This window comes from Gouania willdenowi, chromosome 4 (assembly GCF_900634775.1).
Source record: "Gouania willdenowi chromosome 4, fGouWil2.1, whole genome shotgun sequence".
NCBI classification, from domain to species: Eukaryota; Metazoa; Chordata; class Actinopteri; order Blenniiformes; family Gobiesocidae; genus Gouania; species Gouania willdenowi.
This window is the reverse complement of record NC_041047.1, coordinates 15,568,842-15,593,320: the sequence shown is the minus strand read 5'-3', so window position 1 is coordinate 15,593,320 and position 24,479 is coordinate 15,568,842. Positions and strand designations below refer to the sequence as shown.

The window sequence follows — 24,479 nt, the reverse complement described above, 5'->3', positions numbered from 1 at the left end:
AAGGTTGAACTACTGTTGAATTAATTTATTTTTTTTTTTTATTTTTTTTTTAAAGAAAAATCGTGAAAGAGATCTTGCACATTTTAAATAGGTTTGTGTTTCTATTTACCAATAAAAAAAAATGTAATTGAAACCTAATTTTCCATGTGAAAACAACTTGATTCCCTTCCCGTGTGTTGATGCATTTCATGTGTTTGCTTAAAGCTTCTTTGCACGTGAAATCAATAAAAACCATTGTATATTCATGGATTCAACGACTGGACATTATTTTAAAATAATAATGTCAGAGGTGTATTACACTTTTTTGAGCAGATTTGTCACGTTTTTACCCCAAACACAAATCAGAAGTGACATTGACTCTTATAACAGGATTTAATAAAACACCACAAAGCATATTTGAAAACAAAGAATCTGATGAAGATGCAATGTCATTTATTGACATAGGGATCTTAACCAGTCAGTCAAACTTGGAAAAAACAAATAAAAACAGGGGTTGTGCAAAACAGTAAGACATGAGGTGGTTGAACAAAAACAAAAGTACAAAAGCACAAATATTGAGCCCAACCTGTTCATTCCAAACATGTATACACATACAATGGAGGCACATTTTGACAGGTGATTGCCATCCATCACATCAGTCAGGTTCTGAACAATCTTGTCCTGTTTTTCTTAGGGGTTAAACAAAAATGCCTCAGTCATCAAAGTGGTCACATCTGTTTCACAATTCAAGGATCTAAAAAGAAAACAGCAGTGTTAGGGAACTCTCCAGTGGCCTTTTTCTTCTTTCAATGGCTTTTGACTAACAAAATTGTGGGATGAAAATGTCAAAAGGAGAAAACACCAATGAACACTCATATTTGAACACGTGCAGTAGTCAATCAGCTGGATAATGTTTTTGTATTTCCACAATACAAAGCTGAACACTTCCAATCACAGTGAGCCATTAAAGGGTCAGAAAAAAAAAAAAAAAAGCCTAATTTGGTCCTCCTTTCATTGTCGGACTCAACAACTTCCAGATCGATAAAGTATGCATTCAAAGTTGCTCAAAAATTGATTGTCCTTTTTTTGATCAACTCTTGCAGCCTCCGATTTAAGACATAAAACTGGGATGGGACCTAAAGAGATCCCATTTTTCACAAAAAAACAAAGACAGCAGCTTTACCACACTTAACTTAACTTACCAAAGTCTTTAAAGTCAGTAGCATTAACAACAATTCCAAGCATTAGCTTGATCATAAACTTTAAAACAGAACGATAAAGCAAGATACTGGTTTGGGGAAAACTTTAACGTGTCCGTTTCTTCCACCATTTAATAATCATACCTCTCACACACGTATCTGGGAAAAATGGTAGACTTATAATTCAGGCAAACCGAGTTATAACTTTCTGAATAAGTAATAAGTTACAGATTAGCCGTAGTGTTGGTGTAGCGGTGCATATGTTTTTTTGTTTAAAATAAACTTTTTATAACAATTGTTTAACTTTAAGGTATATAAAACATCAACTGTTCTTAATTATGGTTTAGTCAGGTAAACAAAAGAAAATCACGACAAACCTTTTTTGTTTCTACTCAGGCAAATTCTTTACAGCGTCAAAAGAGGGGGAAAAAAATCCACTGAGAAATTAATAACAGTGTCATCGTCATGTCTCATATTTCTATGGTGAGGTTGTGGGGGTTCCCCCTGGCTTGTTTCGGGGTGACTTGCTGATTGTGGTCTGCAATGGAGCTGTGCAGTAACCAGAGACGGGAGACTTTCTCAAAACCAGCCCTGGATCCTGCACTCAGTGTCTGCATCACAGAGGTGGGAGGAGGATATTCTTGGCAAAGGAAGATACAAGGAGGAGGAGGAGCAGTCTTTGCTCATGCGTCGAACTGATTCTTGAGTCACAAACTTGTGTCTGCACAGGTCATTGAAATTGTAGATGGGCAAACGACTGGGACATTTTTAGCTGATGGGATGTTGGATGACGAGGCTATGAAGATCAGTGTTGCAACACAGTGCACAGTGACATCTTAGGCCAACTCACAGGGCTGAAGATGGGATCGACGTCTCATCTATGAGTCCAACGAGTCGACTGGTAAAGACAAAAAGAGGGAAACAACCTTGAAGTGATAAAAAGCATGCCTGTTTCTTTTCATTTTTTTTCAAAAGACTCAAATTATAAAAACCTTCCTTATAAAGAAATGCATAAAATCAATTTGAAATCACAAAAAATGGTAAAGAACAACTTGAAGACAAATTCATATTTCCAGCAATTACAGCATAGGTAATTAATGAGCTTTGAGAGAAAAACAAAACAACCATTAATCTTGTTCTGACCAGCGTACGTCTCTGCTAAGCAACTAAAATAAATCACAAGTTTTTTGTTTGACGGTCATTTGAGATCTCACTCAGAATGGTAAACAATTGAAAAACTTCTATAATTGGCAGATTTGCAACATATATGACTTTATGACATTTGCTTTAAAAATAGGATAATATATGGAAATGTACATTTGTTGTTTTGTTTTTTTTAATTCCTTATTAGTAGCTTCATGAACATAGTAGATGTACTCGAAAGGGAACTGTTGCGTCACACTATGCAAAACAGCGTTTGGACAAATAGCTTTCTCATTCAAAGCCATTAAACACTGCAACAAAATATTAAAAAAAACTTCTTAATAAATAACCTAACCGTTAGAGCGGACATGGGCTCGTCTAGGGCCCTAAAAAATCAACGTTAATGAAATAGTGGATGGAATTACAGACTCGACCAATGAAAACGGTTAAATGCGGAAATGGGCAAAATCAGCATGAAACGCAGTCACCGTGGGCCAAAGAATGTTTTTTTTTTTTTTTTTTTTTTTTAATGGGGAAATGTTTCCAGGGACCGCTTATTATTATTATTACTCGTCTTAAACCACCACAAACACATCTAAAAAGCAACGCAAATCATCACTGACTCCTAAACACACTAATACATCTTTATATGACATATAAATAATTAAAAAGGAGCGGTCAGAATAATTCATGTCACTACAACTTATATCTACCTTTTAATTGTATCTTACTTTATTTTTGACATACATTTTTGTTTAATTGTGAGTTTTTTTAATTTATTAGTATTTGTTTTGTTTCCTGACAGGAGTAAAAAAATTTAAATATTTAAAAAATAAAAAAATCTTTTTAAATCAAATTGGGAAAAACTGGGAATTTGGGAAGAAATAAAACAGAATTTGAAAAAAAAAAAAAAAAAACGATTTTATCGTGCCCTACTCGTCTAGAAAGGGTCACATTTACAGACCATGGAGTCGCTGTTAGCTTACCAATAAACGGAAAGAGATTCATCACCTTTACAATAAGTGTTGACTAGGCCACTGGGAGTGAGGCCCATGGCCAAGGCCAAGGCAGGCTGACTTGATAACAATGTATCATGTTTTTCTGCAGTCAGTGCCTTCTCCTCGCCCTTCTCTCGCTTTTCTGTTTCAGGTGTGGTGAAGCTGATGATGGCACTCCCTGATCTGTGGTTCACAGCTCAACTAGTCTGGGACACTCTGATATTCTATCTCTCTATCCTGTTCTGTTGGTCCTTCTGTCCACTAACACTAACCAGTCGAGGCAGATGGCTGTCACCTCTGAACCTGGTTCTGCTCGAGATTTCTTCCTGTTAAAAAGAGTTGTTTCTTCCCACCGTCACTAAATGCTTGTTCATGTTGATCTTGTTGGGTTTTTTATTTCTTATTATTAATTTTATATTTTGATAAGTGCATTGAGATGACTTTGTTGTAATTTGCGCTATATAAATAAAGTTGAATTGAATATAAAGAAGAAAAAAAAAACATTCATTACATTTGCATTGATAATGAATGTACATCAAAAACACTATACAGTGAGCAAAACTAATACATCTCAATAAGTTCTGATTTCTTTTGTTGAGGCTACAAGAAAGCAGTCTCAATTTATGCTAACCTTCCTGTGGTGGGTCGACGGTGATCTCCTCCATCTCCTCCCTCGACTCCTCTGTGTCATCCCTCATCTCTTCATCAGCATCAACATCTTCATCTTCTTCTAACTCACTGGCGATGAGCTGGCGAGCCAGCCTGATGTTGAGGCCTTCATTGTAGTGCATCCTCCTCATCATCTGAAAATGCTTCTTTTTGGCTTTGAGGAAAGAAACAATTATATGTTTAAGAAGAGGCAATAAATGGACACCTTGATAAAAAAACACATGTATTAGTAGTAAATGATTGTTTTTCAATATCTGCAGTGCTAAGCAGTGTATTGTCAACCAAATCAACCTCTCTACATTCTATCCTTCTATGCACGGTTAATTATTAGTACAGCCTGAAGCATTGGTGATAGTCACTGCCTTATATAATATTATATAAAGCTGAATAAATGTATTCAAAGTATGGCTATGACACGAACCGGTGAAGTACAACTGACACAACTAAAGGAAGGTGGTGACATCAGTGAAATATACCCTTTGTGTATCTGTACATAGGAGGGTTAAAACATGGCAAATCAAATGTATAAAGCAGCAAATTTGTAGACATATTTTTATAGATTAAATGTTCTAGTTCTCAATCTGAGCATTGGTTGCATTCTCCAAAGAACAGATCTTTGAATATAAAAGTGAATAATTTAGATTGTGTTAAGTTGTGTTTGTTGGTAACAGACATTTAAAGGTCAGGTCTAAGGACGGTCTAAAATATGCGGATGAGGGAAGTCAGCAGAAAGTAAAGAAAATGCAGAGTGGACTCCCTATATAAAAAAAAAAACTAAAACTCCCACTCTGGGAGTCAGGACACATCCAGTCTTTTTCACAGCTGCAGAGGACACAGTAACATGGTCATTTTTAGAAAAAAACAGGTGCATTGTGGGACGCATTGTGTGCAATAAGACTTTTCACACTCTGCGCATGTGCGACCTGGGGGGCCATAGGTCGAGAGGGATATAAACGTCAACAAGCTCTTTCCCTCTGTTGATATTTCCAACCTAACAGCGTTTGTAATTTTATTCCAGAGCTCTTTAGTGTTTTAATAGTGTTTATATTATTAATATTAGACCTATTCTGACCCAAGGAGGGACAAGGGTTTTCAGCTGAAGCCACTTTCGGCTGATACAAGCACTTTTAAAAACTGATGAGAGCAGCTCAGCAGCGGTATGGAAACAAGGGCAGTCCCCTCGCTTCCACACAGGTGACACCTGGAGCACAAAAACACCGACTACCTGGGTCTCCAGCAGGTGGAAATCCGGGACTCTACCCGGGAATGATGCACATATCCGAGCACTTTTGTAAAACCAATGTATCAAAGCGAAAGATCTCCCTTACTTCCACACTCCTACAAGCTTATGTATTTTTATCAGTATTTATCTTTATTATTGTAAAAAAAATTTTTTACTTGTTTTAACAAATGTAAAGTGTCATTGAGTTTTTGAAAAGAGCTTTTAAATAAAATGTGTGAAAAGGACAGTATGAGATCTCACTTTGAAAAGGTAAATTTACAAAGTCCACCATTCACAAACCAGGCCCATGATTATTTTTATCAATCTATTAATTTACAAATTTGAAAGAAGTGCACAAGATGCACACGAAACAGGCCGATAAGTGAAACCACACTGATCAGCTGATTGGTCACTATTTGAAAAGCCAGGAAAAACCTCAATTTTTAGCTTGTGTGCAGCAAAAAATCCAACCTTGTTCCACAGGAGTCAGCTCCTCTTCCTCCTCTTCACTGCTCTCCTCCTCTTCTTCCTCTGCTTTCATGAAGCGAGGCTCTGAGCCCTCAGCTGCCACCAGCCTTATCAAGCACCACGGAAACAAAAACAACAAGTTCTAAATCGAAGCAGACAACATGCTACTACCATTTTACAGTTTGGTCTGACCACATCAAAACAGTACAAAATATTTGTGTGAAATCAGGTAAAGATTCAACACCTTTGTTGTAAAGAGTCTCAAAACACTCTTTACAATAGAGCTGTGTGAGGGGCACAAATGGTGAAGTATGAGGCGAGGTAGATGAGAGAGTGCTCAGACATCTGTGTCATGATGTGGGCATGTGTGCCTGTCTATTTCTGCATAAAACAAAAAGAGCCACTTATTGTCATCTTTAACACACACAGAGAGCTTTAACAGCACTAGACAATGTAAATAATGATTTATGGCTGAGTGGATGTTAGCGAATATGTGAAACTGCCTCAGAGAAGCTCCCATTTACTGTACGCTGCTCAACCTCACAGAAAACTTGAAACACGTGGGGGAAAAAGTTCACCAAGAGAAGAGTCTGTGACCAAGGGAGAAAAAAAGGAAACCAGGTTTATGATTAGAACAAGTAGAGAAGTGAGAGATGAGAGGATGTAGCACAGGTGAACGTTGGAAATGTAACTAAGACGACACAGGAAAGAACAGCTGCTGTAACATCTGGACTGTAAGGCTTTAATGTAAAACAACGGAAGGTGCTCATTGTAAAAGCAAACAAACGCGGCCAACTGATTTACAGGCCTGGAGCTTATTATCACTCTCCTTTCTGTGGTGTGCACACACTAACAAGCTGACCCAACCACAGCACCATTGCACTAATATCAGCACAATGGCCTGAGGCAAACACCATCAATATGAGACCAGTTCAGAAAGGCACATCAACGTTTTTCTACATCAACCAACCACTCTTCAGACATTATAAATCGCTTTGAAATTTCTTGCTCTCCATTAGCATCTAATTCATTTTATAATTATACACAGTATATATAAACAATTACAGGGGTGATTGGGTTAAATTGGAAGAACATGGCAGCTGAAGACCATGTTTGTTTCAGTATCTGAAAGTATCAAATCTAATCAAACTTCATTCATAAAATGTGCTTTTAATATATAAAATGCAGCAACACATATGTATGATAAAACACAGCTTTGTGTAAATTCAAGACAACTAGTCCAGGATGCAGCCTGTATTGCATCTGAAGTAAGAGGATGAAAGCGCATATAAGAACATGGAAAGATGAACATTCAGTAGCTGAAGTGTTTTCAACAGTCAGTGTGTTTTTAACAGTGAGCGATTGCAACTGACACGAAAGTATAGAACATATCATTATTAAAAGAGGAGTAAAACTTATTTTCAATTGCGTCATACCCTTAGTTGTTAATGCACAAGCAGCGTATATAATGGGAAATTTGTTTTAACTTCATATTTAGGTGATGCATGAATTTAACTGTCCTCTCTACTGTTTCATTAAAATACAAGCAACTGAAAGTGGAGACAAAAGGCATCAAAACTAAAATTGGTACAGATCTTGTGTTTTGTGCTCTTCATGTACGTTTTTCTTCTTACTTTGACGCCAGGTCATCAGCTGCGAGTCCACTTTTCCCATCCGAGTCACTCAGCTCCCCTTCCTCCTCATCATCGCCGACCATTCTGAAAGTGAGAAGGAGTGAAACTGAAAACCCAATGAATTACATCTGTAACTTAAGCAGCGACGCTTTCATCTTCCAACCTGTTGTAAGGTGTGCTGGGCTCGTCAATCTTCATCAGGCCGTAGTCTTTGTCGGCTGGGTGGTACGTAGCCAGGATGTTCATCTCATCCCATTTTGTTGATTTTTTACTGTTAAGTGATCAAAGAGAGGTCCAGAGTGAGGAAGGAGAAGGATTTAACAAGACACTCACTGTACGCCACGTTCAGGTTTAAGGATCCACGCAAATCTAATCTAGGACTCACTATGCCCCAGTTTTCACTCGTGCCACTTTATTTTAGGAACCCAGAAATGTAGACTGTTCTGATATAGCTTCTGAACCCCTCTGGAAGTGACACAGTGCTTGCTTTTGTGTCAAGGAAACATGTGGGTGTCAGGGGTTTAAGGTAAAAGGAGGATTACACTTTAATTCTGTCAGTTTAAACTTTATCCCATTTGTTTTACAAGGAGCTAAATGGTGTTTAGCGTTAGCGACAAGTTTGTAGATAATTACACTAATCTCTAGCATTTAGCTAGATCTGAGGAGAATGTAAAAAGAAACCAGGATAAAGAGCTCAGAGAGGCTAAAGATAACTACTATTGTAGTCCAACAGAAAAAAAACATATCCATATAAAAGCAAATTCACAAGGCCTTCAGAAACGTTGACGTCTCACTTCCCTTTTCATACTTAGAGTATTTATTTACCAAACTACACAAATCCAAAAACCATGAAGCATCAACGAGCCCAATCAAACCACCTCTACCTCACCCCGTCACTGCTACAGGCACCGTGCATCATTTCTGACCTTGTTAGTTGAAGTAAAGGTCACGTCTCACTGGAGACAGGAAGGAGTGAGAGATGAGAGGGTGATGCTAAATCCATCTCCTACTGCCACAAACCTGAGAGCTCTGTTAAAAACTACTGACAAAAAAAGCCTCTACAAACGGAATGGAAACAAACAACTGGTCTTCACTTTATTATTTTTTTAATACATCGTTATGTTCACGAGAAAAAAAAAAAAACTGGCTACAGATTTGCTGGATGCAATGATTCAATATGGCTCCTATTGCGGAGAGGTTATTACATGACAGCAAGTAATAATTTGTAGTTATGTTACTGCTTGTACAGTATTACTACTGCCTTTACTGTTAGATACTTTTTATTGGTAAAATGTGAATTGGATAGAAGGCCCCTTTTCTGCCCATTTATATAACCTGTTATATAAACTGTTTAAACTGTTTATATAAACTGTTAGCCAGAGTCTTGGTCGACCAACCATTTCCTTGGTTGACTACAGCCCTAGAAGTAAGTGAAAATGCAGCCACATTAATGACAAAAAAGAAAGCTAAGTAATGGGTTTATATTATACTGAATCTCCTCATCAAAATACCTAACTCACTCTAACATCTGAACATGTTGAAATGTGTTGCAATGTTTTAAGCGATGAGTCATTCAGCTTATTCAATTGTAAATCCTTCCAAATGTATTTTCCTGAAAGTCTTGTCAGTAAATTAGGGAAGCTCGTAAAAAATCCTCACCATCAGAGTTACTAATAGCAACACCAAAAACACATTGAACAGCATCTCTGTGCTCTGTCTCTGGACAGTCAAAAGCTGGCCACATCACACTTCAGGAGAACTCATTGTCAGAGAGGGGCATAGACGGAAACCTTCAACAAAAGCACCAGTAGAGCAAAATTGTTTCAAAGGAACCTGAATAAATGTTCAACATGGACTGGCTTCCCACAAAAACGAAAGATGTTTAAAGCCAGTATATGTGTGTTTCCAGGTGTAAACGTGACCGATTTGGCTTCTTTTTTGAAATTGTAGACATTCTGTCAATAGTAGCATTAATCCTTAATTTTTTTTCGGTTCAAACTCAGACAGTTCATCAAGAGATTACACAAAGTTTGAATGAGGGCCAGCGAGCATTAAGGCTGAAACCATCTCTTAAGCTCTTGTCATCTGTCACACTGTGAAGGGTCGAGAAGAACGTGCAAAAAGCACAGTAGTGAAAAAGTCCAAAGTGTTATGATGATATTATGAAGTACGATACTAGATCCTAAGTCTGTTTGATGAAGTAAAACTTCAATCCAACAAATTCATCAAATTGAAGAAGGGAACAGTTTGATAAAACACTGCATTGTAACTTACTTTTAAGTTAACTCTTGTCTGATTTACATATTTAAAAATGAAAAACGCAATAATCCATAAACAAATGCTAGGACTTATGGACCAGCACAGGGGGTCCATTTCTAGTTTCCAAAGAGGATCTTCACCTATCCATTCAGTGAGGTAACTTAATAAGTGTCTGTGTTAATGTGGGTGGTGACTAACAACACTGCATACACTAAGCAGACTTAAACAAATTCAAAAAAGACACTGCTCAAAACACCCACAAAGCAACTACATGTAAAAACATCTGCATATGGTTTATTTTGCACATCCAGTAAAAACATTACCTTCATCATGTTGTTTGCATTTGAGAACAGATAAATATCCCACTATGTCCTCATTCATCCAATAACCCCAATGCACTTGGTCTTTATTAACATCCTATTTTGTGAGGCTACAAATGACTAACAAATCAAAATAAAAAATAATATACACAATACAGAATTTTTTGTCAGTAGTTCTCTTTTAACTTCTGTGCCATCATTATAATCGTCAGAAAGATTAAATATGCTGATTTCTTTTTAAGACTAAAACCTCTACTACAGTGGATCAGACAGTATAATCTCTTAGGGAGATTTTTATGACTGTGTTGAAAAAAGCTAATTTCCTCCCTGTCTGTAAAATAGTCTAACACGCCGTCGGGATGGCACTCGCGCAATGAAAACGAGGCCCAATTTCATGATCACATTAATAATACATGAGTGCGCTTGTGCTGTTCACTTTTCACTAAATAATGGTGGAGGATTAACAGTATAATCAGAACTGGTTGCTAATATGTAAATACTATTGTTATAATTGTTCCTTGTTTTATCTCGTGTTTTTTTGTGTGACCTGACCAAGTATATTATTGATGTTTACACTCAGATCATTTAGCTTGTTTCTGCACTCCCTCATCAATCACTTATGAACTTCTAAAGGTGTTTAGTCAAGCTTTAGTGTTTGCAAACAGTACGTCTACAGCTTGGGAGTGAATTCTTGAATGGTTGAAACAGAAACATGTGTAGGACTGGTTCAGGATATCCTTTGAGTTGTGCACAATGAGCTGAAACTAAAGCAGGGTGAATACATTACACAGGAAACATATGATCGCCCTGACCCCCCCAGCTGCTTGAAACAATATTAACGAGTCAAGATTAAGGAAAAAATCGATTAATTCATCATATCATATTTCACCGCTCGATTATTGTATAGATCCAAAGAAAATGTCTAGATTGATTTTTTAATCATGTTTTTTTGAAGAAAAAATTACAACTGTGCCAACATATGCATAGCACATAAATGCCTGATTTTTAGGTGTCAGTGAACCACATCAGACCTTGTTAAACTCAATGCACTTTAGCTGGAAGTTGATTACACTTTATTTTCATAAAACATAGTGGGTATGCGGTTACTTTTTTTTCTTCTTTTTTTTTTAAAGAATTTAAGAACTTGAATCTGTTTTAGAAGCAAAAGTTAATTTTATTTAAAAATTTTATTTGACAGTTTGATAAACATACCATTTGTTTTTTTATATTGGTACTTGAATTACAGTTGGTTACCATTCACTTGTCGCAAGTTTAAAAAAATAATAATAATAAATTGTATTTCATACCATTTTGTATGAAATTTTGAATTATATTGATATCGCGATATATCTTGATGTATATCGTATTTTTTAGTATCTGAATATTACCATATCGTGACATGCAAATTGTGAATCGTATTGTCAGATTCATGGCAATGCATACTCCTCGTCAAGATTGAGGCTTTTTTTTTTTAATGTAAACTGATAATAAAATGTAGTTTTGGAAGGCTTTTTAGTTGTCTATTAGTCTATTAGTCATTGTCAACAGTAAATCTTAAGCATGCAGTAAAAAAACAAAGGCAGCCTATGAAGATCTCATTGATTGTCCAGAAAAAGACATACCATACTTGGATCACAGGTAGCAACACCCCTCCACCTCAAATCTCATTTCAAGGCAGCCAAAAAAGAGGCTATTTTTAAATCAACCCAGAACCACCTCATGTAAAAAATTCACTAAGAACCACTATCCTTTCATGGCCTAATTTCTCACCCTGAAGCTAAAAGAAGACTGTGACAGGCGTAGAACTGCTGGTGCAGAATGAACACAGCACAAGGACTGATGTCGCTGACATTTACATTTCAGCTTTAACCAACCACAAAACAGCTTTTTCTATAATATTAAGCAACTGGGGTGTGATAATAATATTTCATAATAAACAAAAAAACCCAAAAACAAATAAGCACAACAGGTATGGAGATCAAGTTAATAAAACATGTTTTCATCTCATCCAATTTATAGTCTATCCAATATTTGTCAAACTTTGCAGCAGAGGATATGCATACTATTCCGTAGGCATGACTTTTTATTTTTAGGAAATATCTGAAATGTGATAAAGAGCAAGTGATAAGATTTTGGGGATGAGCCTGATCAGTATCCTGAATCTAACATAACATTTGCGAAGTGTCTATAGTTCTGGACCTGGACCTCAGACAAACCTGACTATAGTTCCGGCACTTCCTGAGCGCATGTGCAGTTCCGTCACTGCCGGACCTACATAAACGTAATGTGCAAGTGTTACCACCGTGTTAGGATGGGCGAGTGGCCTCAGGCGCTACACTCGAGGATCTTTCCTTCCGCTGATGTGAAGTTTCAATCCCACAAAAACCACCATCACATTTGACATTTTTTTTTTTTTTCATTTTAACATATTTAACACGGCAAATTACACCTTTAAAAATACATACGCAAAAAAAAATAAACATTTAGGGCATTTCCTGAATTAGAGCTAAAATAAAACTGATGGAACTATAGCTAGAAGGACACGGGTCCGGCAGTGACAGAACTACCAGTATTCGGATGCATGCGCACAGGAAGTGCCGAAACTATAGTCAGGATTGTCTGAGGTCCGGGTCCCTCCCGACCAATAGCAACAGCCTAACATTTAGGTGGCAATGGAAAATTAGGGACAGCTGTGGCATAGTGGAGAACTTCGCGCTCTGAGTGCTTTCTACTTTTTGTTCTTTTCGTTGGTAAAAATGCAGACACCTGCCATACCTTATTGTTTTTTTTTTTTTACTGGAACATTTTAATTGAGAAAAGGATATTTATTTTTTCTAAATTTCATAAAATCACCAAATCAAATGTATGTCCTCTCTGACAGATCATACTCTTAACTACTTGCTCTCTCTCCTCATCTTTTACCAGTTCTTTCTGGCCCTGCTTTCTGACTTTGTCCTTTCTATACAAAAATAATTGTATGAACTTAAAGCTGTGTTTCCCAGAAGACTGCAGTTTAAATAATGCTGCTAGAAGACTGTATAAAATGATTAAGTTTTCCTCTCGATATGTTTTCAGATGTAGGCCTATAGTAAAAAGGCTAGGGCCTCTAGCATATCATACACTGTATACCATTACCGCACGGCCCTGACAGAGAGGCGATGACAGGTCAAAGGGGAGCATTTTGGTCATTCTGTTGTCAAGGGGGGGCACCATACCCCCTCAAACAACCTATATCAGATGTGTCCAAACACAGCCCTGGAGGAGTGCTAGTCTACCAGGTTTTCAATGTGTCCTTGCTTAAACACAGCTGAGAAGCTCCTTAGCAGACTTTCTGCAAGAGAGTTTCACGAGTTCAGGATTGTTGGAGCCAAAGACTTATGAATATAGAAAAAACAATTTAATGATATAACAGTTTGTGTCATTACAATAGTTAGCAGCAGTCTTAATTACTAGGGGTGCCCCGATCCAATATTGATATCGGTCCGATATCAGCCAGAAAACAAATATCGCATTTTGTCGGACTGCATCTAAAATCTGATATAAGCGCTCCGGCAAGTTTTTGTTGTTTCTGTCCCCGTCCTCAGTTGTTCCCATCATATACAGACAGTAGAAAATAACTGAAGTGAACTTTAATTGTTCACTAATGTTCTCTGTTTGAGTAACATCACTTGATCAAGCTTTTTCTAACATTCCACAGTACAAAATAAGTAATATGTATGATTCGTGCTGATATCGTATCGGATTGATATTGGTATCGGTAAATACTTAAAGCTGCAATTTCGGTATTGTATCGGAAGGGAAAAAGTTATATCGGGACATCTCTAATAATACCTTAATTACACTGACGTAAAGCCTAACAAAGGCATAAACACCAGTTCGCGCGTCTAACGACATCGGGGTAAACAAGTCGCTGACACTCACTACAGAAGCCCAGAAACTTCTGGACCCAAAGCACTAGTAATGGAGGCTAACCAGTGTTTAGCCGTCGTTAGCTAACTAACGCTCAGAGGAAAACACTTACTTCTGTTCGTCCTCCGGTAGACCAGGGGTGGGTTCCTCGGTCTCTACGGGCTCGGTGTGAACCTCCTCCGGCGGAGGTTTCACGTCTGTGCTGCTGCACTTGTTTTTCAGGATACCTTTTATCGGCCGGGGAGCTGCCATTCCCACACGCTGAACCGTCACACCGGCTGGCCTAGGACTATTCCCCCCTCGACTGACTAGCTTTATGTCTCCTTCCTGTGCGATGTTTATTGAAGAAATGAAAGCCTCACTTCCACCATGAACACGTTCATAACTCACTGCCTACACCCCGTAAACAGACAGGGTAACCCGGAGGAGAATTGTAGCTGCACAGCCGTTTTGTCACGCCTTCTCCCCGGCTGATCGCCGACTGGTAGTGGTGGGACAGGAACGCGAGTGTTAGGCGGGTTGTCTTAAAGTATCGCGAGAATTTGACGAATTTGGCATCTCAACCGCGCACTGCATTGTGGGATAGAGTCGAAGGTCACGGTAACCAAAATACGTGAATGGTAAATGGTAGACATGAGAGAAATAGGAATTACAGCGATTTCAAGCACTGGAAAGTGCAGCAAAAAAAGTCAACATCGAGGTTTTAAAGTTTCTGGAAAAGAAGTTTAACTTCTAGCACGTTCTGTTCCTTCAAAGAAAGAGCAAGTGTCAGATGCTGAACACTGTGGTTCAAGACATTTTTAGCCACATTATGTTCCATTCAACATATTTCATTCACCTAGGAATGCTTTGTATGATTGTACATGTGTAGGTCGACAACATTATGTACAGTAGTTTTATTTCTTTTCTTTTTCAAATGAACAATTTCGTAAAATCCTACTTATTTTGGATTATTGTTGATTTGTGAGTGGACTGTGAGTGTGATCTCTTACAGTAAATGAAAAAGGCAGTCTATGAATGAGTGGTATAATTCCTACTAGATAATTAATATAACGCTAAAGTGACGTCAGAAAAAGGGGAATTTCTCTAACATCAGACATTAAACATTGAATGCTGGCAAAATCAGAGAGGATTTTATGTAAAAGCTCAACTCAAGTGCAAAGAGTAGAAGTAAGAAGATTTGGCAGTTTTCATGTGTGTCACTGTCACTCACATACTCAGCGCTGAAACCACCCGATCCCATTGGCGATCTTATTGACAGATGGGTGGCCCCTGTGTAAGTATATTAACGATGAACAGTGTTAAAACTGAAATGAAAGCAAAAGAACAGAAACTAAACAGTTGTACAGTTTCTCACTCCTGAAATATCAGTTCGATCTATTTTATTGCAGCTTACTTTGAAAATCCTAAACATTTATAAGTTATAGGAGTATTTACATTTCAGCATCTGTCAATCTGAATTCTGGCTGTGGCAAAGGCAATTGTGCCTCCTGAGCAAAGTCTGTGCAATTTTAAGCTGCTTCATCCATGGCTTCTTAGTGAAAGTGCTAGAAAAGAAAGAAGAAAAAAAACAAAGTCACTTACTGAATGTGCATGTGCAGCTTTTACCTGTTTATTATATTTTTTTGTGTTTTTTTTAATTTTTTTATTAGAACACTGCAGCCCTTTTTGTGTTTTACTGTATGTAGGGTAGCAGAAAAACATTGTAAGATTGGTGCTACCACAGGTTAAATAAACAAAGTGGCTATCCGTACGTACAACCCCCGGTGCTATTGGTACGGTTACCAAAGTACAAGTATGTAGCGTCTCAGGTTTAGGGTTAGAGTTCGGTTAAGGGTTAGGGTTAGGTTATAACTCCATATCGCAACAATTTTTAGGGTTAGGGTTAGGTTTCGGGTAAGGTTTAGTCTTAGTCACGTGGCCTAAAATGGCCAATGACTGACCGATCACGTGACCGAAACTGGCCAAATAGGGGCGCTGTATACGGATAGAATGTCGGTATATTGATACGGCAACCATACGGAAAGCCACTGCCAAATTCAAAACCACTTCAGAAGGTTAGGGTTAGGCTTACGGTTAGGGTTAGTTAGTCCGTAACGTAGTTTAGGGTTAGGGTTACGGTTAAGGCTAGAGTTAGTAACTAACGTAGTTTGGGGTTAGGGTTACAGTTAGGGTTAGATTTAGTCCATAACGTAGTTTAGGGTTAGGGTTACGGTTAGGGTTAGATTTAGTCCATAACGTAGTTTAGGGTTACGGTTAGGGTTAGTTAGTCCGTAATGTAGTTTAGGAATATACATATTAATAGCAAACAGAAGTACAAGTACGTAACGCTTTAATCACGTGACCCATCACGTCACCTAAACTGGCAAATGAGGGGCGCTACATACGGATAGAATTATATATATTATATATTGATACGGCTACATATGAATAGCCACTACCTTAAATAAACTAAATGCGTTTCCAGATGGACTAATAAACATTTAATTAATTCTAGTAGTGACATTCTAATGAGCAGTGGTGCTAGAGAGATGCAGATTTAGTGCCATCACATTTATGATCGGGAGTCTGGTTGAATTTGTATTATCCACAAATATCAAACAATTAGTGTAAGTTATAAACACCTGGCCAACGTAAAGAAGTACACAGCCTTAGATCTTGATGTCTGGTTGCATTGGTGAGAAGAATCCAGAGAAGATTTCATGATATTTAAAGTTCCTGATGAAGGGCCAACAAGTGTTTGCCTGGGAACCTTTACTGTGTAAATGAGTGGGAGGATAAACCTGTCTCTGCATTGACTTACTCTTTCCTTCTCCATCACACCATCATCCCTTCTTCTTCCAAATGGTCTTTGCCTCCTCTCTTCTGATTTTACACCATGCCGTCTGGCGAGAACAGATGTTGATGTTTCATAGGGTGGATTAGATATCGAAAGTATTTCATTGATGGGTGTTATTATCTTTAAAGCTTCCCCTGCCACTCTTGTTTTTAATTCTTTCTCCTCTCTTCTGAGTTCTGAAGACATCTGTGTGTGGTTAAAGCCATCTATCAGCAGTGTAGTCCCAAGCTTGGCTTTGAAGGCAGTACTGGTGTAACAGCGTTGACTGTGGGCTGCCTTCCCTTTTCCCAACTTCACCCACCGTTTCACCTGCAGGTAGATTCGTACAGACATCAACGTATTCACCAGGGACACAACTGAACAGAGCTTGTCGGCCAAATATCGAACACATTCCCTGTGACCGTGTTGAACAGCAATCCTCAAAGGGTCACGACCACTGTGGTCTCGACAACCTAAACTCAAAAGGTTCTTGTTGATAAAGAGTTTGAGGATGAGAAGCTGGTTTCTCTCTGCAGCTGCGTGGATGGGACACTTTCCAGTGTTTTGGTGGTCGGTTTGCCGACACCACTGGCGGTAAGGATGAACGCCTACTGGTTTGTCAGCGCGAACCCCCTTTTCCAACAGATAGCATGCTAGATCCATGTGTCCTGACCTAGCAGCAATGTACAGAGCAACCTGCAGCTGAAACCTGAAGTAGAAAAGGAAGAAAGGTAAGATTTCAGAGACTCTGTCATTGTTATGCTCAGCACTATCAGCAGCATACAAAACCCAGAGAGCACAGAACAACTACAGATTCATTGGGACACACACACACATGGAAACCTCTGAATCCCAGACCGGTCTGTCTCTAAAACCCTTTGACCAAATTAACCCCGTGTCCGCATTTGACCAGTAAGCCCTACAACTTGACTCCGTCTCATTCCATTCAAAACCGCCACAACACATTTTAAGAAAATAATGTGTGCATAAGGAAAAAGAAAAATAATTTATTTTAAGTTATGGATGTCTGAATGGAGCTTCATGATTCCAAATTCTGGCTTTCACAGTCATTTTTAAATGAAACAACTGCTGAGAAAGCAAAAGGTTTAGAAAATAAATTATTTATGAATGCAATGTTTTTTTCATTTTGAGGAGTTAATGCAAAGTAGATGAAGGAAGAAAATAATTTTCAATTTAGAATAAATGGGACCTTAATTTTGGGCAAAGGGATCTAAATATGTAATAAGTAGCTTTGCTCTTTTTAATGAAGAAACAATCCTGTAAAAATAGGATCTTAAAAGTAATCAAAATAGCATTTCTGACCTCTTTACTTGTATCTCCTCTGATAGATGGCTTTGAACAGTCAATCTGTGGCCCCAGAGGCAACCCTGAAGAAACGGTCCCCATCCATCCCATGTGTTCAGACAGACAGTGGAGCCTGCAGTTTTTATATTTTTTTTAAATTAATAATCTTATACCCTCACTAACACATGATGCACAGATGTACAGCCAGTCTTACCCACTGTGAGGTGATAGTCCTGTAGCAGGTTGCAGTCATAAAGTATCACTCCTGAAGGCCTGCTGAGCATAAAAGTGCTGATAGGAAGCCCACTCATATCACTCACTATGTTTTTAAGGTTGGCGACTGATGTTTGGAGGAGAGTCTCAGTCCCAGCGATTGAAAGGGTTTCTCCTGCCACACCGTTGAACACATACAGCACTGGCTGTTGGTCACTCTGTAAAAGCAATCACAGCAGCACATTGACAGTTGATAGTAATGCAACTGCAGGCAAGTTACAACTGACTGAGGCTCATTCAAAACATATGTTCTACCTAAAAAGATTACTGCTTCAATGAATATGATGCTTTATTTTTGCATCATATTTCAGGAAATGTGACCGTGTGTAAAAAAAAAAAAAAAATTTGAATTTTTATTTTTTTATTTCAATTAACTGCAACCAACTAAATAAGATACATTTCCCTGAAGTGCTCATGATGAATTTAAACTGATACATTTTAGTTTAAGTTTACAATTAATTTTTAGTTGGACTTAAAATATGTTTTATGAAGTGTATTTTTTTCTGAAAAGAAAATTGTAAAAATGTATACCAAATAATTACACAGCTTTCACCCTAACTAGTGAGAAAATCATTAGAAATAAACTGTATCTGATTATTAATACGCATTTGTTTGTAACCCGACAAATGTACCTAATTCTATTAGAACGGTCATGATGCACTTAAGTAACTTGTTTAGGACTGCTTCTGCTGCCACCGTGTGGTTGGCTTTGGCTACAACTGTAGAAAAGCAAATTCCAAAATAAGAGCGACAGAATGAAGTAAATTAAACATCAATTGGATTTAAGTACTGTAAGTCAAAGTTGAGTCCAGTAATAACAGAACTTTATTAAGCAAGGATAAATTATACCTAATTTACCTTTACTGTATTGTTCAATAAATCGGAAATGTTGAAAGACCAAAAAAAGAACTTTCTGAAAATGTACAGTTTTCTGTACATGCCAAAATTCAGAAGAGATATTAGATTATTTTCCCAGAAAACCAGATTCCTACAAATTCTTTACATCCCCTTTCACCCTAGTCCTAGAATTTATCACATAATTTAATGAAAAGTTAATAAATTATGAAAGGACATTTGAAGAACAAATGAAAAACATTTTGCAAAATAATTCCAATACTTGCTAATTCAAAAAGCAACATTAATGTTGTTCAGTTAGGGGTTAGGTACTGAAAGCACAACGCATTGGTGACCCAATAAGCTGTGGGAAAACAAGTTTTAAATAGCTGTTTTTTTTTTTTTTTTGTTTTTTTTTTAATGTATATAATAAATCAATGATTAAAAACAAATTTGCATCAAAAACTTTGAAAATTTGAAGTAGATATTGTCTTCTTTACTCTGCAAAGCACTGCTCTCTTGACCAAAAAAGGACAGCATCAGCTTTAAAAAGATACGAATAGCTCCATTAGAAGTGCTGCTGATTGTTCTTTCTACAAATATGACACCGTCTGAACATCCTCTAATATTCACAAATACCTTTAGGAGACAGTGGATTACACTGCCAGCAGTGACACCTATGTCTCCCAGAGCCCAGCTGTCCTGTATTGTTGCACCAGCAAAGCTCATCTGGTACTGCCTGGTCTGCTTGTCACTGCAACGTCGAACAGGAAATCTATCCTGCAGCAGAGAGCAGACATCTGTTCACAGTGTACTGGAAACATGCAAAGACAAGATGTACTTAAGAAGATTCTCGATGTTCATATTAACACAACAGAAGGAATGAGCTTGTAATCACGGGGTATTCATGTCTGCTCAAGCCCCCAAACCTGCATGCATTTCTTAATTCATAATGATAAGAAACTGTTAAAGCCATCTGTATAATCTGAATCTACATGCAGATCTGATTGATGTTGAGTTCAGTACCTTTATCATTTCCTTCAAGGCCATCACACTCTTATCTAGAGTAACGTCGAATGACTCCCGAAAACCTTCAAAGAGGACGAAGATCTTCATGGTTGGAGCTTTCATCCTCTGTAATGGTTCCTATGCAGCAACAACAGTGAATGAGGTCTGTTGGTAGGACGCAAAGACATAAAGAGTGGAGGAGGGTCTGAGAAAACGTGACACTTTACTCATTCTTTTCACACAAAGTATGTAAAGCAGATTCAGTGTCATTTTTTTTACAAAGCTATTTACATGATAAAAAGAAGCAAAAATAGAACTTTGAGTTGTATGTCTTCACATTCACTTTTTGTTTAGAAATCTTTAAATCTGTAGATAAAAGCAGCAACCAGCAATACCTGTTTTCTTTTGGGTTAGTTTTTTTTTTTATATATATATATAAATTGAGTCTTTGAGAGTACTTCTTGGAAACAGCTTACAGTTAATCTAGGTACCTTTAAAATGATTTTTTCAAAATGTATTCTAAATGTAATATTTCTATCGTATCACCACCTACCAAGCATTTTGCCATTCAGAAATGTTCTGACTATTGTCAGTTAGTATCCTGCAAAACTACAGGTAGATTTAATCTCAGGTTCACATGCAGTATCACTGATAGGCCAATGTTTTTACAGCAGCTTTAAAACATCCTCACAGTAAATGGTAAACAGCGTATCCCTGCAGTAATACAGTAATTGTCACCCTGCACCTGCAGTAGAAGAACCTGGTGAACTTTAAACACTCATTTTATTATTTACCCTACAAAGACTCTTTCTAGTCTCTACTTCTTTCCCTCAGTATTCTGTCATGTCTGAAAGTTGTGTCGCTAAACAATTGTTAACAGGTTTGTTTAGTTTTATGTGGAATTTTTTTTAAGGGAAAAAACAACAACTATTCAACCCCAAGCCTATTACGTCAAACCCTCCCTGCCAACTGAGAAACAAAAAGACTGCCTGCTAGTTTAACACCATTTGAAATAGTTTTATTGTTCTTTTGTAAAGTTTTACAGGTTACTGCTAGTTTGAGTTTGACCTTTTAAAGTCTGTAGCAGTTCCTAGGGGACTCTTTGTTTTGTAAAATGAACCCGATCTCAACACACAGAAGAAAAAATTAATTAATAAAAAAAAAATACAGTGAACAAAAATCCCTGAACGTTGATGCATGTCCTTCTGTACAGATCGTGGGGTCAGCTGGAACAGCGTGTAAACCCATTTATAAAACTAAAATACAGGATGGCAGCTTGTGAACAGTTTGTTTTATTAACATGTTCTTTTTTTTCTTGCCTCATACATGATGATAAAGCAATTTTGATTTGATCAGATTTTGCCATTTAAAGTTTATTTATATGTCATTGTTTTAATATTTATTAAAGACAATACCAATCAATTAACAGAATCAAACATCAAATGAACTATTTCCGTTTTTGGCTTGTTCTTAAATCAGTAATCTAAATAAATATATACAGTATAAGCTGTAAATGCACAATAGATTTATTTATGTCTAACTGTAGTTTCCATCATCCTCTACGTCTCCTGTGTCATCCTTTCTGCTGCAAACAGAAAAGTGCTAAAAGTTTATCTTGGTGTAATCCCACCTCCACTTTGAAAGCCTTTGTCACACCAACAGCACACCTCACTGCTGTGGGACTTTCCTCAGACATGTCATGCACCATTCTCACCCACTGTACTTTACTCAGGCACTCCTGACTTCCTCATGTAACACCACACTTCTTTTCTCGGTTGCTATCTTATGCTTTCTTTAATTCCACAAATACATAGTGCAGCTCACATAGTTGGTGACTTGAGTGGATGTTAAACTCTTGGCATTGGCAACTCCCAGCCCAGGGACCAGATGCAACCCTTGGACAGATTTTGTGCAGCCCCTGAAGTAAATACACAAAATGACTCCATAAAAACACACAAAATTGAAGAAAAAAAGAAGAAGAAAAAAAAACACGACGTGACAACAAAAATACTCTAAAGACAACTATCCATCTATTTTCAGACCCGCTTGTTCCTTTTTTCAGGGTTTTGCTGGTGCCTATCTCGAGCTCTCATTGGCCGTTAGGCAAGGGCACACCCTGGACAGGGCGCCAGTTCATTGCAGGGCAACATACAGACAACAAGTCACACTCACATTCACTCCTATGGGTAATTTAGAGACTCCAATCAACCTAACAGTCATGTTTTTGCCCAGAGGAAACCCATACAGCACGGGAAGAACATGCAAACTCCACACAGAAAGGACCCATCGGTCCACCCCAGGGCTAAAACCCAGGACCTTCTCTACAGACAACTAATGTGATCAAAATTACACAAAAAACCTACAAGATGACTGCAAAAACATAGAAAACAGTAAAAATTCACAAAATGAAAACACGTACACAAAATGACAATAAATCACACAAAATGACAATAAATCACACAAAACGACTCCAAAAACACACAAAACAATGACAAAACCCCGTCATTTATATAAATACTGATGATGAGGTGGCCCTCGGATCAGACAATAACAGTTTTGTGGCCCTCGCTGTGATAATAGTTGCCCATCTCTGCTCCAAATGGTGGTGAAGTTTTTTCAAGTTGTCACGTGGATCTGTTTACGTCTAGAGTAATTTCCGGTCTGTAAAGACTGACAGCTCGTTCGACCAATCAGATCTATCTTAGGGCGGAAGTGTTTGCTCTCTCCTGAAGCTGGGGTAGCGGAGGGATTAAATGGTACTACTGTTAGCGATCAGATCCTCCCGATTCCTTACGTCGTGGTTTACGGTATTTACCGACGCTGTCTGCCGTGCAAAAACAACTCAGACACAGGGAGGCAACGCCATGATGCGTTCCGGAACTTATTTAATGGAGATAAAAACTATGTCATCTGGTTTAAAGGTAAAAACACCCAAGGGGAGCTAATCTGTTAGCCGTATGCTAACGTTAAAGACCAACCGACACTCACAGTGTTTATTTTTTTATGTGTGTGTGCGCGCGTGGCTGTGAGTTCGTAGTGCATGCAGTAAATTGTGTAATTAATTAGTTGTAACATCAGCAGTTAATCTGTGTCTTTGTGTTTCAGATTGAATTTAAAACATGTCCTCACTGTACCATTTGATAATTAGTCATCATCTGATCTGTGTCGTCCGAACTGATGGTGCTCACTTCTGTTTGGGAAGTTACAACACTTATAAATAAATCAGGTTCATTATGTCTGCAATGGCCATTAAACCAAGTTATACATTAAAACAAACTGTGTAGAATATATTTTGAATGTATTGTAAAACTAGTAAGTAACATTAGTTTCCTCATTATTATTATTATTATTATTATTATTATTATTATTATTATTATTATTATTATTATTATTTTTAAACATCATCTAGAGTGCCTTGTCGTGTATTTTCTTTCTGTATTTAATTATTATTATCATTATTATTATTATTATTATTTTGTAATGGGTAGGTTTCTATAAGCTTTTGCTTCAACCTACATCCTTTTGGCTGATTAGTTAGATGATTGAGTGTTTTTTTTTTTTTTTCTGAAGACAAAGTCATTTCAAATGCAATATCTAGTTGTTTTCAGTCTAAGTAAACACTAAAGTAAATCTGAAGGTTTACCTCCAACAGGTAAAATGCCTACATACTAAATGGATACTTTACTCAAATATGAAAGAGAGACATTTGTGAATCAAAGCTGTACAAATTAACCGGTGCTTTTTAAAATCTTCCATTAAGTGCATGGTTCCTCATTTTATGGAACAATGACTGAACAACACACAGCTGGCAAAATAGACTGGAATTTACACAATTGCACAAGATGGAATATTAGTTTTGTTATTGCAGCTTTAACAGGAATGCTGATCCCGGCCTGAAAGATAAACTAAGCAGGAACAGTTTGATGCACACAACAATTAGTTATGGCCTTCATCCGTGGGATGCCACCTTTCACGACTTAAAGTAAAACAACCCATTATCTGTAAAACAGACAGAAAAGATGGAATTCACTTCTTTGAAATGGAAATGGCAGAATTATTATTATTATTTATTTTTATTTTAAACAAACTCAAATGGAAAGATCACAAAACTGGTGGCCTAATGTGTAGCAAGTGGACAGACAGCAAATAATGCGCGATTTCAGTACGTGTATTCAGCACAAATATAGCTGAGAAATAAGAAATGAATAACAATAGTTGACTCAATTCTGTATTAAGCAGGTTTTGTGGTGTTTCGGATAGTTTATAATCCAGTAATAATATGTGATTAGGGAAACAAAACAGATAATTGTAAATTGACGTGTAATTGACCCAAACTGTATTTGGAAAACGGAAAATCAGAGCCTCTAAAAAAAGGTTCTGCTACCTGGGTCCAGATACCACCACACACCTTCAGTGTTTTTAGGTTAATGTCCCGATGGTT

General features: G+C 37.5%; 3 protein-coding genes across 3 annotated transcripts in view; 1 reads left to right on the top strand and 2 right to left on the bottom strand.

Annotated features, from left to right (window-relative positions):
* Positions 1-415: 415 nt before the first annotated feature.
* ppp1r2 (protein phosphatase 1, regulatory (inhibitor) subunit 2) lies at positions 416-14,316 on the bottom strand. The gene is made up of 6 exons (XM_028445455.1): positions 13,913-14,316; positions 7,476-7,583; positions 7,313-7,396; positions 5,682-5,785; positions 3,951-4,142; positions 416-2,076 (listed from the first exon to the last, which is right to left on the bottom strand). Exons 1-6 carry the CDS (start codon positions 14,050-14,052, stop codon positions 2,057-2,059), a joined length of 648 nt encoding a protein of 215 aa, XP_028301256.1. The 5' UTR covers positions 14,053-14,316; the 3' UTR covers positions 416-2,056.
* A 934-nt stretch (positions 14,317-15,250) lies between these two features.
* Positions 15,251-20,207, bottom strand: LOC114461696 (protein ANKUB1-like). The gene is made up of 6 exons (XM_028443983.1): positions 20,057-20,207; positions 19,670-19,810; positions 18,138-18,354; positions 17,942-18,056; positions 16,425-17,327; positions 15,251-15,347 (listed from the first exon to the last, which is right to left on the bottom strand). The coding sequence occupies exons 1-6, from the start codon at positions 20,159-20,161 to the stop codon at positions 15,251-15,253; spliced, it is 1,578 nt and encodes a 525-aa protein (XP_028299784.1). The 5' UTR covers positions 20,162-20,207.
* A 2,546-nt stretch (positions 20,208-22,753) lies between these two features.
* Positions 22,754-24,479, top strand: part of rnf13 (ring finger protein 13) — a 34,783-nt gene continuing 33,057 nt past the window's right edge. Inside the window, exon 1 of the mRNA XM_028444435.1 lies at positions 22,754-22,959. The gene's annotated coding sequence lies outside the window, so the exon portion shown is untranslated. The remainder of the gene's footprint in view (positions 22,960-24,479) is intronic.